The 16,165-nt window shown below is 50.5% G+C and overlaps 1 protein-coding gene across 3 annotated transcripts; it reads right to left on the bottom strand.

Moving 5' to 3' along the window:
* Positions 1 to 2,020: 2,020 nt before the first annotated feature.
* On the bottom strand, positions 2,021 to 14,432 carry CSPG5 (chondroitin sulfate proteoglycan 5). 3 transcript variants are annotated; one of them, XM_046652340.1, is made up of 5 exons: positions 14,151 to 14,432; positions 12,348 to 13,461; positions 9,337 to 9,525; positions 7,297 to 7,453; positions 2,021 to 2,524 (listed from the first exon to the last, which is right to left on the bottom strand). In XM_046652340.1, the coding sequence occupies exons 1-5, from the start codon at positions 14,245 to 14,247 to the stop codon at positions 2,363 to 2,365; spliced, it is 1,719 nt and encodes a 572-aa protein (XP_046508296.1). In that variant the 5' UTR covers positions 14,248 to 14,432; the 3' UTR covers positions 2,021 to 2,362. The 3 variants fall into 3 exon arrangements, with proteins under 3 accessions (XP_046508296.1, XP_046508305.1, XP_046508315.1); XM_046652349.1 differs by having other exon boundaries at positions 7,378 to 7,453; XM_046652359.1 differs by lacking the exon at positions 7,297 to 7,453 and having other exon boundaries at positions 2,332 to 2,524.
* Positions 14,433 to 16,165: the final 1,733 nt, after the last annotated feature.

The following is a 16,165-nucleotide window of genomic DNA, read 5'->3' as shown; positions in this document are numbered from 1 at the left end:
ATGGGGGTTGGAATACAAAGCCCACCAAAAGTAGAAACTGATAAGCCCCTTCCTGTTGCAGGCTGTGACCTCAGAGGATTGTGCCCTAGGGGTAAAGATTAACCAAAAGCCAACTAGCCCTTGCATAGTCTGATAGATCTGCAGCCTGGCTTCAGTGGCTGGGAAAATCTCCAACCTCCAATCTGGATTAATGTGGTCCCAGAATTCTAGTGCCCCTAGGCACCTGACGGAAGCAAACCTTAACCCTCCTTAAAGAAAGAAATCATCCCAGGCCTCAAAATATGGCAATAAACAGTTTATCAAATACAATGTCCAGTACAAAATAAATAATGAGGCACATGAGATGACAAATCAGGGAGAACCAGCAGAAATTAGGCAACAAAAATACACTCATAGGGATCCCAGTTTTTGGAATTATCACAGATGGAACATAGGCAAAGTTATAGAAAACTCCCCCAATAGCAATTCTGCCTATTTGAACTCTTTACTCTCTCTAATCCATCCTTATTCATTGCCTGGATTGCTCCAGTCCTCATTCTGTCTACCTTCACCATTGTCTCCAGAGGTATCTTTTAGAAAAAAATCTGACTCCGCCTCAGCCCTGTGTTTAGTAGCATTCAAGGCCCTTACAATCTGTCCTAAATTGCCCTTTCCAGCCTCATCACTTAGGACCCCTCCCTCTCACAATCACTAGTCATACAGCACAACTTTCCTACAAGTGTTCTCCCTCTGCCTGAATGTCCACTTTTTTGCATCATCCTGAAAAACGCATCTTTCAAAGCCCAGTTTAATCCTCCTTTCCCTGAAGACTTCTGAATTCTTAACTCCAACACTCAAAGCTTTGTACATACCTCTATTATAATATTGACATTCTGTATTATAATTATTTGTTTATAAGTCTGTTTCTCAAGTACAATGTTAACTTCTTGAGGTTACGGTCTATCTTATTCATCTATAGGTCCTGGCATCTAGCATAGTGCCTGGCTGAGTAAGTGCTGAATAAATATTTATCAAAGAAGGAAAGAATACTCTTTTATTTTATTTTTTGGTGAGGAAGATTGGCCCTGAGCTAACATTTGTTGCCAACCTTCCTCTTTTTGCTTGAGGAAGACTGTCGCTAAGCTAACATCTATGCCAATCTTCCTCTATTTCATATGTGGGACGCCTGCCACAGTGGTGGCTTGATGAGCAGTGTGTAGATCTGTGCCTGGGATCTGAATCTGTGAACCCCGGGCTGCCAAAGCAGAGTGCACGAACTCAACCACTACGCCACCAAGCTGGCCCTGGACAGAAAATTCTTTTTTTTGAGGAGGATTAGCCCTGAGCTAACTGCTGCTAATCCTCCTCTTTTTGCTGAGAAAGACCAGCCCTGAGCTAACATCTGTGCCCATCTTTCTCTACTTTATATGTGGGATGCCTGCCACAGCATGGCGTGCCAAGCAGCGCCATGTCCACACCCAGGATCCGAACTGGCAAACCCCGGGTTGACGAAGCGGAACGTGCACACTTAACTGCTGTGCCACCAGGCTGGCCCAGAAAATTCTTAAACACAGGTGCTACACACTGTTATGGACTGAATGGTGTCCCCCACAACAGTCATATGTTGAAGGTCTAAACCCTAATGTGACTGTATTGGGAGATAAGGACTAGTGACCTTAAGAAGAGGAAGAGACATCAGAGATCTCTCTCTCCACATCCTCACAGAGAAAAGGCCACGTGAGGACACAGTGAGAAGGTGGCTGTTTGCAAGTCAGAAAGAGAGGCCTCGCCAGAAACCAACTCTGTTGACACCTTGATCTTGGAATTTCAGCCTCCAGAACTGTTGGAAAATAAATTTCTATTGTTTAAGCCCCCCAGTCTGTGGTATTTTGTTACGGCAACCCAAGTTGACTAGTACATAGACCATTTCTGGGATTTCAAACATGTATAAATACAAATCGTCAATGAAGGTAAGAATTCAACTCAAACTGACAAGAATGGGTAGGGAGTAGACATGATGACTTTAGGAAACTGGCTTTTTAAAAAGTTTTATTTCAAGAACTTTGTTTTACTGGTATTTCAAAAAAAGGTGTGTCAAAGTACAAAAAAAAAGTCAGTTGAATAACAGCATAGGTTTAGAAATCACAGCAGCAGAAGCAATGTACAGACAGCACAGACAAAACAATCCAACGTATGCAATTCTGTTCAGGTTCTTTGCTTATTTTGTGTTTTTTTCCCTCCTGTACAAAATACATCAAAGCATGCCATGAGATCAGAAAAAGAAAAGAGTTTAACAAATGGTTACAAGAAATAGACTCTGTACAAGAGGAGACAATGTTCTTCCCCCACCCCCACCCCCCGCTTCCTCTCTTCTTGCTCTGCTTTAGGTTAAGTTATTCTGAAGACAGTTCACCTCCAAGTCAGCCTGGTCACCTTTGCCACCCTCAAGTTTGGGCGACATGGAGTTCTGGATGTTAAATGGCTCCTCTTCTTTCAGGCAGGACTTGAGAGCTTCCTGGATTTTGTGGGGAGCACTAGGATCATCCTGGAAGAGGAAAAACGGTGAAGGAGGGGCAAGAAGGAGACAATGGGTAGAGGGATCAAACAATCTCAGGCTTTTCTATCTGGCTGAAAGAAGCATAACTGAAGAAGGAAAAAAGCTCCAAGACTTGAATGAACCAAAGCGACTCATTAGCAGCTACTTTTTAGGAAAGTCATCCTCAAAAACACTGGCCAGATATAGATGAAAACTTGACAGGTAATTGGATTACAAATACCCTTAATGTAGGCCATCCAAGGTTTTCTCTTTGACAGAGACTGGGGAAAACAGTCCCTTTTAATACTTGGCCTGGTCCCTTTAAAGTCTCACCTGTTGATGAGCTCTGCTTGGCCTGCCCGGCCCCTCTTCCCATGGCCCTCCATCCTGTTGTTTTCTGCTCTCACGAAAAGGAACATGTCTTGTCAGTGCACACAGTGGGCTGCGAATAGGCCTATGGTCAGGCGCCAAGCTGCTCCTGGCAAAGCTAGGGCCCCTCTCCCCATGGCAAATATACATCCTTTGACTAGAGGCCAGAGATGTGTGAGCCTCTCACCATCAGAAGAAGTTTACCTAGCAAAAGATGCTAATTTACAAGCTGTTTCCTCAACCCAAGCCCAGATCAGTCTGGCTGTCTGAGTGGCTTGCCATACTTGGCATCAGATGATATTTGTGCTGCTGGTTCATGACCCATTTCTGATGTGTACCCATGCCTTTCTGCCTATCCATATCCTGCGGCCCTATGACAAGCTCCTGAACCTGAACCGAATTTGCCTGTCAAAGGTTTTCAGGAAACCCATACCAGCACACAGCCCTCCAATTCTGCCTTCTGGGCATTCAGAGAACTCTTACAGCAATTCCTGCCTTCCCACTACTCTTTTCCTTTAGGACCACCTGAGGGGATTAGACCCAATGCAGTTCAGTGGGCCTCAATTATTTTCAGGTGCCCTAAATAGCTACTGTAAGTGCTTGGAACTCAACTGAACAAGGGGTTGTGTAACCACCTAGGCAGGTTCATGGGTGACAAGAAGGGTAGAGAATGTCCCTATCTGACCAGCTAGCTCAGACCTTTCTTCCGTTTTTGACCACTTCAAAATTCAAGGTAATCATCATGCATAAGCACCAGGGCATTCTCCATAAAACTGTGGAGAGCTCTTATCCACGATGCCTGCTACTGAGTTTGACCCATAACAGCACTAAGTCAGGGCAGTGATTGGTTGGAAAGAAAATAGGTAAAGGCTCCAGGCTTATACAGGACACTGGGCATGTTCAAAAGCTCTGTGCATATAGAAACCACTGTCACCTGCCCCTGGCTCCCAGCCTTACTTAGCACTTTTCCAGAAGACCAGCTTGAATAGAGCAATTTAATAGAGTTTCAAAGACCACAGGAGTGATTTACAAACAACAGGGGAGCACATGTTCCCCATTTCCAATGAGACAAGAACAAGAGGAAATGAACTTCATGATGTGAAGAAAAGTGATTTAGTTAGTCCTTACAGACCAGGCATCAAAGCTGTGGTGCCAAGAAGATGAGGGCCCAAACTAAACTGGACCTCCATCTGGCCTAAGTCCTGGGAACTACTGTGCACTCCCTACTCCCAGCACTCCACCCCAGCCATATGGGCATCCTTCAGCCGAGGGGTAGTGGGTTCAGGCCTGGACTCCTCCTTGTCCAGACACAAACCTCTATCAGAAGGAGGTGGGCAGTCAGTGCTTTACCAAACACATGAAAGAAGCAGAGTCTGGGAAGTAAGAAAGATTTAAATAGGGAGGAAAAAAAGCACTAAGGGACACCATGGAGAAGTCCTAATAATAGAGTGAAGTCCTGGAAAGTCTGTCAAATCTTAGGAGGACCAAGTTATATCCACAACATCCCGTTGATAGCACAGCTGTGAGCACTAACAGGGCAGCGCTCAGCGTCTGTGCAGTTTGCCCATGGATTTCAGGTGACTTTATTCATGCTGTGCACCTGGAAAGTGGCCAGCTTCTGACACACTTGCCATTCCTCCCAGAAAACTTGCAAACCTCCACAGCAGGGGCTCAGGAGCTGCAGGCTTTTTCCTTTCCTCCTGATGTTCCCTTCTGAGGCTGGCTGCTCAGCTACACAAAAGACTCACACACACACTCAGCCACTGGCTCACCAGCTGCAGGGCCCCACATCAGTCCAGGCGGGCCCGGGGGGGGGGAACAGCACAGATGATGCTAGCAGCAGAGAGGAAAGGGAAGTGCCCTTGACACAGACACCAGCAACTGACCTTTCCCCCACCACAGACCCAAAGCAGAAATTTTTGTTTGAAACCTTTTCAGATTGTGGCTCACAGAGATTACTGGTACCGGGTAGGAAAATGACCCACTCAATCTACTTTACTTCTGTAAAAGAAATAATCACCCTATTAAGATAAATAGAACTCTCCAAAATTTTAGGAAACATCAATACGAACAAGGGAGTCTGAGGGGTGAAGGAGAGGGCTGGAAGAGATTAAATGAGCAGGCCTGACTTGGTTGCCCCCCATTTCACCTCCCTGCTCACCTGGAGGTTTTCTCACCCTCACCCTGCTGCCAGGATCACTTGTAAGCAATCAGTGTGGTGACTGATGCAATGAATAGGGCTTTACTTCACAATAAAGTGGCAACTATCTTAACAGTTAATGCCCACAAGATCTTGAATATGACCAATTCTGACCTTTGGGCTAGGTGGAGAGAATGAGAAATGAAGGTAGAAAGTCTGCCAGTACCCTGCCTACTGGACAGGAGACTCCTCCCCTCACACACTCAGAACTTTGGCAGAGAGGACAAGATGTCCCCTGGGGCACAAGCTGAGGAAAGGATGCCAGGTGGAAATGACCCTCAAGATCCAAGGGAAGCCAGAGATGACCAGAGCCTCATCTTGCCGCTTCTCTGAGGGATGCTTTGAGTGCTGCCCAGACAACTCTATGGCCCTTCTCGGGCAGAGTCCACCATGGCTGACTACCCCCTGCTCTGGTCTTGTTTTTAAGGCTTGCTAATATTCTGAACTCAAGGTCAGTGGTAACTTTCATGTACAAATGCCTTGCTTTCCACAAAGCTGGGTCAGTCAAGAAGAACTGGAAACCTTTATACTGACTCATGCAACCAAGGCCTCCAAGAGGAGCAATTTCCTTCCTCTCCCTCTTTGTGAAGAAAAAAGGTGTTCATACTTGGGGTACCATAAATGCATGGGTCAGAAACTTTCCTAAGGAACCTTACATTCCACCACACAGACAGGAATTAACTGCAGACAATGAATTTAGGAAACACCGTACTGGTCAGACCTGCTGCCCCACATGTACAAGATGGAAGATCAGATAGTGGAACCAAGAGACTCTGTGGCAGGCCATCATTCTAATTCATCAGCATCCCATAAATGATGACTAAATGCATATTACTGCAAGGGGCTGGGTAAGTAAGGTAGGGATTGAGTGTCCCAAGATGAGCAAGACTGTCCTGACCTCAATGGGCCTATATCCTTGTGGGTTGATTAACATGGTCATCAATCTTTAAGTTTATAGCACAGCTTGCTTCCTTGGTTATTATATCCATCTTGAACTTATTAATATCTTGTATACCAAGTAAAATAATATCTGTTCTTTCTCTATTCTTTATATCAAAGACTTTTAAAAATTATCCTAGATTTACCTCTTTCATTTCTCATTTAAATTGACCCTTTACTCTTCCGCCAAGCCAAGTTTTTCTTTTCTGGGGTTTGGTGCACAAGGTCTCAATCACTATTATTCTCTTTCCCCTTCTGGGCCCCCTTTCCCCATCTATAAAAGACAGAGGTCTAGATCTGTGCTACCCAAGGTGGTAGCAGGAGCCACATTTCGAGAGCTCTGCAGCCGCAGGCAGCTGGTGGCTGCCGTAGTGGACGGTGCAGATGTAGAAAGTTCCACTGGACAGCACCGGTCTAGACTGTTAAAGCCCCTAAGAGTTCTGATATTCGATGGTCCATTATTTCAAAGAACTTCTTCAAAATTTCCTCTTAAACTCCATTGTTTCCATCTGAAGAATCTTAGCTTATTTCCCTTATCTGTGTAATGATGCATTTACCTTGAGGAGCCTGTATCATGTGCAGAATTCTTGGATTTAGATGTGACATGATTTTGGGCTGGAACGGTTTTTCTGCTTTATTTCTGAAATTCTCTTTGACAGTATTTTACTGGTTAGTCTGGTCTAGACAACACACTAAGCAGGGTCTTTAGAAAATGGTCTATTGAAACCTTTTATTGGGGTTTGACTGATATTTATGAGCTCATCCTCCTAAGAACAGAATTTACCCCTAGACTTATGGTTCCACCAGTGTTCTGTGCTCAGCTCAGCGCTAACCAGTTTGTATAAGCCTGCCAGTTTTTAGAGTCCTCACAGTGTCAAGGACACTTTTTTCCAGCCATTCCAGAGGTTTTTCCACTCATCCCAAAGAGCAACCACCATTTGCCTCAATGACCATCAGGAAATTCCCTAGCAATGAAAGCAGAGCATTTTCTCTTTGATATAGAAACTAGAAAGACAAAAATCAGGCTTCTAAAGCCTAGATGAAGCTAAAAAGCATGAGTCATCCTAGAAAAAGATCTTCTTTACTACCTATAACTCTGCTTGTCAAGGAAGTGATACACCATCACGCTCTTATTCCCACTTTCACCACTCCAACTGGTTGCCCTAAGCTTATCTCCAGAGCTCTAAGGAGTGACTCCACACTCTGAAATAGACAGAAGACATGAGCAGGGGCTGAAGCATGCATAAGGGGAGAGGTGAAGAAGACAAGTTACCTGACAGACAACGTTATCATAGTGAGCCAAGGCACGGGCATGGGGGGAGGAGGTACGGGGAGTGTCGCAAAGTTTCCTTACATTTGGGTGAGAGCCCTCGGCAATGGTGGATAGGGAGAAGTTATCGTTGTGAAGCTCAGATGGGGTCCGGAATTTGCTGGTTAGAACAGAAGAGAGAAAGGAAAATGTAAGTGAAAAGATCATGGCAAAAATCTGACAAAAGCTCCATGAGTCAAATACTGTATTTCATAAAATGCCACAGATTATAGCAAGATGAACCATTATTTGATGTACCATTAAGAAAAAATTTCTACCATTTAAACCATGATCCAATACTTCCTGATCACCTAGAGTTTTTAATATATACTTGAAGTAGCTCATTTAGACTTTAAAGAACTGACAACGATATGAACAGCTATGACCACGTTTGTGCATGCCAGACAATTATAACTACATCATGACTGCCATCTGGCCAACAGTGATTATAAGATGCCAGTGACTGTAAGACACAATCCAATTTCAGAGATGTTAATATGTGAAAAAAAATGTGTATCTTAGAATCAATAAACTGCAGCAGTATCTGTGGTGCATTGGGCACATGTAGCATTACCAGAGCAGTAACCAGGCTTGGGAAAGAAAGAAGGTATGCAGAGGGAAATAAGGAAGGCAGCATTTGAGCTGAAGGGGTGAGGAAGCCATGCTCTGTGCAAAAGACATAGCTAAAGGAGGACAGCGTAGAACGAGGCCCTGTCCCTGGCCACAGATCTTGCTTCTCCACTCCCCTGGCAGTTAGTTGCTCCTTCTTTCCTCCATCCCCATCAGCAGCTGCCCTGATAGGTGGTCCAAGCCCCTCCCTCCCCCTCCCCCCCACACCCCCTTAGAACCAAGGGTCTTGGCTTGTGATCACATGCACAGATACAGCCCCTGCCTCAATGCACAGGCACAAAGGAGAGGCCCTTTCAGGCCCACAACAGTTAGCCGAAAGGCTGTAGAGACTGCCAGCATCTGCACATTGCATGAGTTTACCCAGCAAAGGAGCAACAGATGGCGTTTTGTCCTTTTCCCAGGACTTAGGGAAAGTCCTTCAGTCACATTCTCTGGAGGGAGTCTCAGGTCAGGGGGAGGGGATTAATGGAGCAACAGGTTGAAAGGGAGGTGGAGGCAGTTCTGCATAAATTGTCTCTTGGGCCCCAAGGAAGCTGAACTCCAAACTCCTTCTTTTGTGACTCCTGTGACACTTCAGAAGGTCCTTTACTTTGCTTAGTGATAAGAGTGATTCTCTCTTGGTGTGTAAGGTCACATTCGAGTCTTCAAGGCATGGACTTAAAGCATACATGCAGGTTGATTCTCACATGCACAGAGCAGTCACTCCTCTACTAAGAGAAGAACTGAAATGAGACTCTGTATCCCCATAGAGCCCTTAAAATCCACAGCAGAGGAAGTTAAGCCTAGGCCCCTCCACCCCTCAGATTCTACTTAAGAGAGGTAAAGAGGATTTCCTTAAGTTCCTTGCACTTCTGTCTGGACCAAAGGTTGACAAGCTTTGAAAAGCAATGCACTGCAGTGCTAAACTCTTTCTCCTCAACATTCACTGATGAAGACCTATTATTGAGTGACAGCAGATTTAAGGGAAGGGGTATTACTTCACACTGATTTGTGAGTGAAATCCTCACACCGGCCACTGACTGTCAAAGACCTGGGAAGCAGGTGCAGTCAGGTGGGGGTGAGGGACTGAGCACAGTAACTTACTTGGGGACCAAGTAAGAGCCAAGAGTTGTTATATGCTGCTTGCCTTTTCTTTAAGCACCCGCTATCCTGGGGTAGAGGGAGTTGGAAATGGTGCTGGATAGCTGCAGGGTGCCAGAGGGGCTTACCCTCTGCTGCAATTCCAGCACCATCTGTATAGGAATGGATAAGCTTGGGTGAATCTTTGGTGTGAAAAACACAACTAGGGATGGACAGCAGGTGCCAGAAACCCTCAAGACAATGTCCCTGGGTCAGATGGAGGGGTCAGGATGGGGCTGGCTGACACAGACTCACTTGGTCCTACGCAGCTTAGTATTCTCCGTCTTGAGCAGATAGAGCTTCTTGGCAAAGAACACTGTCATCATGAAGAGCAGGAGCAGGACGAGGGCGGCTGAGCCAACGGCAACACACATCACCTGGAAATCGGTGATGATGGACTCGCAGCGCATCCCCTTGTGCCAGATGTAGTCCTGTGTGTTGCACCTGCAGCAGCAACAGCATGAGACTTAGGTGATGGGCAGGCAGCCATGGCCACGGCAAGGGCCTGGCCCCTGACCCCAGTACTTACCTCAATAGCCTGCTCCTACAACTGTCTAGAGGAATTGTGATGCCCCTAATCTGTGCAGACCTTCATATTCTTGCTCCATCTTTATAACCATTCTATGAAGTAGGCCGGGCAGCTCTGAGGTCCATGATGTAAATGAGGTAACCAGAGCACTGAGAAACTGAGAGCACTGGTCATTCACATAACTGTTAGGTGACTGAGGAGGGAAGGGAACCCTGGTTTTCCACCTGGAAGCCTCAGTGAGGACAATCAGAGGATTCTCTCAGGCCCCCCTGCCCCGGGCTCTAGGTGAAAGACAGATGAAAAACAAGATGAATAGGAGCTTTGACTATAAAGTATTAGGACCCGCACTATACATAAAAGCCTATCTTGTTGCTTTGCAGTCCCATCTAGTTCATGTGGCTAACCAGACACTGAAAAATAAAGAAGCAACAGACAAGGACAAGCACAAAGATGGGTGTATATTCTCCTCCTATCTCTGCAGCCCCTATAGCTTCCTGTCCTATTACCATGAGAACCGTCATGCAAGCATAGTGAGAATCAACCCTCTGGGTGGGTTTTAGTCTTTTTGTTGAGTGACTTTCTCCTGCCCTTGGGGACATTCCCAGGCTCCAGCTCTTCCAATGACATTGCTGTTTCCATGGGAACCAGGCTGCTTCAAAGAGGAAAGATGTGGAAGGATACAGAGGCAGGCAAAGGAGGGAGGACATGAACCTCAGGGTGAATGACAGACAAGAGAAAGGGGTCCAGAAATAGGGAAATTATGCATCGGAGAATTGGCTACTAGGGTGGGGAGACATGGCTAACAGGAAATTCTTCTTTCTTTTCCAGCTGACCCTCTGCAGTCACGGGAAGGCTATCTGTGTGAGGATGCTGAAAAGCAGATCCCTCTAGCCCACTGTTCTAGGGAAGTTCTGCCACAGCTCTGATCATTTCTCTGCAGTGGGTCATGGTGACAGAGACAAAGGCACACTGCAGTCTGCAACTAAGGGCTCAGCAGTCTCCTGTGAGTGGAATGCAAAACAGTTTTCGAACCACTGCCAGGCCTGAGTGTACACAGCTAGAGGAGGAATCTCCGGTAGGGAGGCCCAAGTGCGATCCTGGGATGGACAGTGAGCAAGGGGAACTGAGTGGACTTGTAGAGAAGCCCTTCTGACGCAGTGACCTATCGGCAGGCCTACGGTCAGCACAGCCAGGCAGTTTAGTGAGGACAAGCTTACTCCTCCACTTGGGAATCCCCTGAGAGCTCCAGAAGGTTCTGGGAACTTTCCTAGCTCTCCAGAGGCAGCAAGAGCTCCAAATTTCATACTCTCACGGGGAGCTTACTTTGAAGGTGAAAACTCAAATCTCCAATAGGATGAAAGATTATGATTTTGCACAGACATTCCATAGCTCCCAGGCTAAAACAATCACTATAGTCTCCTCAATTAAAGTTTGAGGAGTAAAATCACACGGTTTTCCCAAAGTTGTGGTAGCCCTTAACCAACTGGCAAGGTCTTGTTGCCATAATTTCTTGATCACAGTTTCTGCTTTTGGCAATGGCTAGACAACTTCAACCAGAACTGTGTGAACACATCCTATATGAGTGACTCTAGTGTCACAATAATTCATAGAAAAGAACTTCACAGGAAGGAACTCAAGCTTTAATGCCAAAGGCACAACAGTCATGCTTTCTGTATGTTATTCTTCTATTAGGACATCAAAACCTACAGAACCTGAATTCTTCACATACATCCAAAAGACCAAGGAAATAAACATTGGGAATAAGACTCAAAAAGGAGACACCCAGATTACAGAAATGCTCCTCCTAGGACCAATGGAAACAAGTCCCAGAGGCATCTGAGGGCTCTACTCCACTTCTGGGGCCTGTAAAGGATGGAGACAAGCAAACCACCCAGATGACCCCTGACTTGTGATTCTTCCAGAATAAGCTGATGAGCCCTCCAGCATGTTAATGACCTCAGCATGAAGGCAGGTGTACGGGGTAATTACTGATGAGGCAGGGGATGGTGGCTTCAGACCATGTCCCTAGGGTCACTATACTCTCTGGGTCTTTAAAAACATTCTGGGCTGGGTATCCCAAGGAAGACAAACATCAAGGCAGAAGGGAAAATGCCACTACCCAAAGTTAAGAAACCCCACCACATCTGCTACACCAGGAAAGACTCTGCTTGATTCGATCTATTTGGGTGGCTGCTCTCTGAGTTCCCAATGAGAAGGTCCTCCCTCTGACTTGACATGCCCTCCCCGCCCCATATAGCCAACAGGGAGATGGGGCTCTCCTCCTGCCACACATATGGCTCAGAGGGAGTGTTCAGCAGCTATCTTTCCCCCAGAGTAGGTTTATGGGCCCACTCTTTTTGCTAGTATAGCCAGAACTCTCCAACAGTGACCCCACAAAGCCAGCAAAGGCTTCTTTCCAAAACCCTTAGAGAAGTCCTTCATTTCGCCTTTATAGTTTAGTGGTTTGGGAAAGGACACAACACTTAGAGGAAATAGAAAATATTATTTCTGAGGAACCTCTCCTAGTGACGAGACCACAGGAAGTACACTAGGAAGTAATTCTGTAGAAGATACTTGAGTGAACATCTCTTGATGGAGGAATCCTGTGAATGCACAACCTCTTGGAAGTTGTTAACTCCCTCCTTTGTCACATTCCCTCCTTTGCTGAGTCTGCCTCACATACACTCTTCAGGAGTTCTGTTACAAGCCCCTGTGCACCTGCCTGCTAAACCCTTACCTGCAGAAGGCCCCTATGTTCTCCACCAGGTAGCACTGGCCGCCATTGTGACAGTAACTTGGGAAGAGGTCGCACACTGACCGGCACGAGCCATTATGCCGCACAAAGCCACTGCGGCACTCAGTGCCATTCTCACTTGTGGCCAGGTCTCTGCCTGGCTCTCCTGGGCGGGGCCTGAGGGCGATGCTGCTGCCAGGGACCATTCCCAGAGTATGCTGTGGAGGGACAGCATGCCACCGACTGGTGGGCTGGCCTGTCCCTGGCCCCAGAACAGGCTTCTCAGTGGGCACTAGAAGGTCATTTTCATCTACCAGGTCTCCACCTCCTGCTGCATCCTTGTCCTCCTCCTCTTCCTCCTCCTCTTCATCTAAGTCATCATAGAAAGATGTGGTAGGGTAGAAATCAGATTCATCAAAGGGGGTGAAGTCATCGTACAAGTCAAGCAGGCTCCAGGAAGGGGTCTCTCCCCCATTATCCGGGTGGTGCTCTGAGGTTCCTGGTGACCCCGGGAAGCTCCCCAGGTCGGCGCCTCGGCCCTCACCATTCAATCCTTCGAAGTAGTCGATGTCAATTATATCTGATGCTGACTGGGGCTCCAGTGTGCCCTGAAAGGGAAACGTGGGCTCTGGCCCATGAGGATCAGGTGTGCTGCCTCCCAGGTTCAGCCAAACCTCCAAGGGGCTCTCCTTGGGGAGTTCAGGGCCTGGGCTCAGCTTGTCGGCGGGGGTGGAGGAGGGTGGTCCACTGGTCTCTGTAGCCTCGGAGGTTGTGGGGGGCACCGACGACTGCCCGAGGGCCTTGTCGGGAGCCGGGAGGGTTGCTGGAAGGGCCTGGGTGTCTCCGCTGCCCGCCTCTGCGGTCACTCCGCCCAGGCCTGGGCTGTCAGCCTCCAGCCAGGCGGTGCCCGTCACCGCCGCCGACGCCTCCAGCACCTCCTCTGGCCCGACCCCAGGACCCACCACTGCCTGCTCGCCGCCGGCCGCGGTCCACGAGGTCTCGTCTTCCCCAGCTGCGGGCTGGCCGGCCTTCTCCCGCGTGTTGTTGGCACTCGGCTCCCACACCAGGACGCTCTTCACCCGCTCGTCGGCCTCGACGGCACTACCCGCCTCACGCGCTGTGGACCGGAGGGAGAGGGGCGGGGCGTCAGGGCAGCGCGCGGGGTAGGCCTTAGGCCTCGCCCCGCCGGCTCCCTCTCCCAGACCGGGGCCAACCTTCAGCCGCCGCTTCAAGGTTTCCCGAGGCCACGCCCCATCTTTGAGCCCCGCCCCGAGCCCGCCCCCCAAACCTGGGAATACACCCAGCTCGACGTTTCCCCGCTCAGGCCCCGCCTCTCGAGCGTCAGGCCCCGCCCCGACACAACCCGCAGTCTGGCCACAGCGGCCTCCAACTCGGGCGCTGACAGAAGTCTTACCGTCAGGGCTCCACACCACCTCCAAGCCCCGCCCCGAAGTCGCACCCGTAGGGCCCCACCCCTCCCGAAGCTCCGCCCTGAACTCCCATCCTCTTGCCCCCATCACCTCCAGGTCCCGCCCCGAAGTCTCACCCTCAGGCCCCGCCCACCAAGGCCCCTTCCCCAGCCAGTCTCTCGGTCCGCACACCCTGGTCGGGGCCTCCCCCACCATTCGTCCGCCCCCCAGTCCCTCTCCTGGTCGCGCGCCCCTTCCCCCGCCCAGGTCGCAGGCAAGGCGCTGCCCCGCCCCCTTGCCACAGCTCGCGGACCCCGCCTGCACCCGAAGCCAGCGGGACACCGGCCCAGGGCGGGACGCGAGGGCTGCTGGGGTCACGGTTGCAGTCTGTACCTACCCGGCGCGGCCCCGGCGGCGAGGACCAGCGTGGCCCCCAGAAGCAGCAACAGCGGCGGCGGCCCCCGACCCGGGTCCCCGCCCTCGGCTCGGCCCATGGCGCGGCGCCCTGACCGCTGTCCGCGGTCTGCCTGGCTGGCTGCGCCCTCGGCTCGCCGGCCACCGCGCCTCCCGCCCGTGCTGCGGCCGTCTCAGCCCACGATGGGCAGCGCGAGAAGCCGCATGCCGCCGCCGCCGTCCGCCGCTGTCCCCGGCGCGCGGCGCCTCCCCGCCTCCCGCGCCGCCGCTGCCGCGCTCAGCACCGCCCCCACCCCGCCCGCCGCGCCCGCCCCGCCGCACGTAGCTCTGACGCCGGCCCTGCTCAGTCTGCCTGCCGGGGGGACAGACAGACCCCCGGCTCGAGACGCGGAGACCAACGGACGAGGAGTCGCGCGGAGGCAGGCCACAGCGCCGCGCGTGGCGTTAGCGGACAGGTGCACGGGCGGGAGACCTGCGGGGCGGGGCCGCGGCCCCGCCTTCCCCGTGGAGGGCTGGTACGGGTCCCCTACCCGCGAGGAACCCGCTCGCCACGCGGCGAGCACGGAGGCGGGAGCGCAGACACCGGCAGGCTTGGGGCGGGGCTCAGAAGAGCCGCAGGGGGCGGAAGCCCGAGCCCGCGCTTTGGCAATGAGCCGAACCCGGGGCGCGCTGAGCCTCTCAGAGTTCTGTGCCAACCCGGTGTTCCGAGCGAGGAAGGGTCTCGGGGAGGTCTCCAGATCCCCACCAGGGCGGGGCGGGAGCTGGCAGGGCCAGGCAAGGGGACGAAGCCGACGGCCCAGGCTCTAATCGGATCAGACCTAATCCGTCCGCAACAAAGCTTAGACCTTGGAGAGCCAGGCCCGCCAGAACTCATCCCGGGGGCAGGGGGCAAGACCTTCCTGGGGTTGTGGCTACCCTGCCTTCCTTCTCGCCTCCTCGGGGCAGCCTGGGGAGCGGCTTTTAATCCTGGTTCCTTCCTCCCTCACCGGATACATCGCCTCCGTGTGTCCCAGGCCACCAAAGCTCAAATTCCTGGGTAAACCCAAGCAGTCTAGATCGCGGACGCTAGGCGAGGCATTATAGCAGTCTGCGGGCTCCGTTCACAGCTCACTGTGCAGCCCAGGACCACTCATCCCTGGAGCCCTGCTTGGTGGGGAGGCGGAGTCTCGGACTAGCTACCTAGTCCATCCCCCTAAACCGACTTTCTGCCTCCTGATCTGTTATTGACTCAAATGATGACATCCAGGATCCCTCCTGCCCCAGGAGATGGGGCAGTTCTGATACTTGAGGGACACTCTCATTTCTGTCCCGAGGGAACCACAGAGGTGACCAGGATGGAGGTTTTATCTCCTAATCTCTCCAGCGGGTGTCTCTGGATGGGGTTGCCTTGGTTCAAAGCTTGTTTCTCTCACTGGAAGTACTGCTGCAATCTATTTGCTCAGCCTGGTGGTTCCCTCCCCTCCAGGTCTTCCTGGTAAACTCCTTAAGCCAGAAAGCTCAGTTCCTATCACCTTCCCCTCTGAGAAGCCTTCTCAGCCTGCCCCAAGCAGTTAGACACTTATGTCCTGATCTCATTGTCTATCTACAGTAATTCCCCATTGAACTGCAAGGCACTTGAGCGCACAGCACCAGGCACAGAGGGAGGCTCCTGAAGGCCTGTGGAAAGCATAAATGAATGAACGGCAACCATTTACTCCCACCCCAGAACTGGGTCTGGAGCTCCCTGCAAAGGGGCTGATTTTCTGAGGCTCTTTCCATGGCTTCATGCTGCCTCTGGGGATAGTAAATACCAGTTTGAAATACAACCTTTTCTGAGCAGAGGGCCAGGCAGGGCTTTGCACTGCCTCTTGCCCATAGAGGCACTAATGCACCCTCCAACTCCATCTCTGCTTCCCTTGTCTGTGGCTATCTCTGCATCTCCTTTTTTTGGCCTTGTATACAAATCTCTTGGTGTTTTTCTGCTGTGTCTCCTTGACTCTTGAGTGGTAGGTGTCAGAG

The sequence above is a fragment of the Equus quagga genome, chromosome 1 (genome assembly GCF_021613505.1).
Source record: "Equus quagga isolate Etosha38 chromosome 1, UCLA_HA_Equagga_1.0, whole genome shotgun sequence".
Classification (NCBI taxonomy): Eukaryota; Metazoa; Chordata; class Mammalia; order Perissodactyla; family Equidae; genus Equus; species Equus quagga.
The sequence above is the reverse complement of the archived record's forward strand: the minus strand, read 5'-3'. Positions and strand labels throughout refer to the sequence as shown.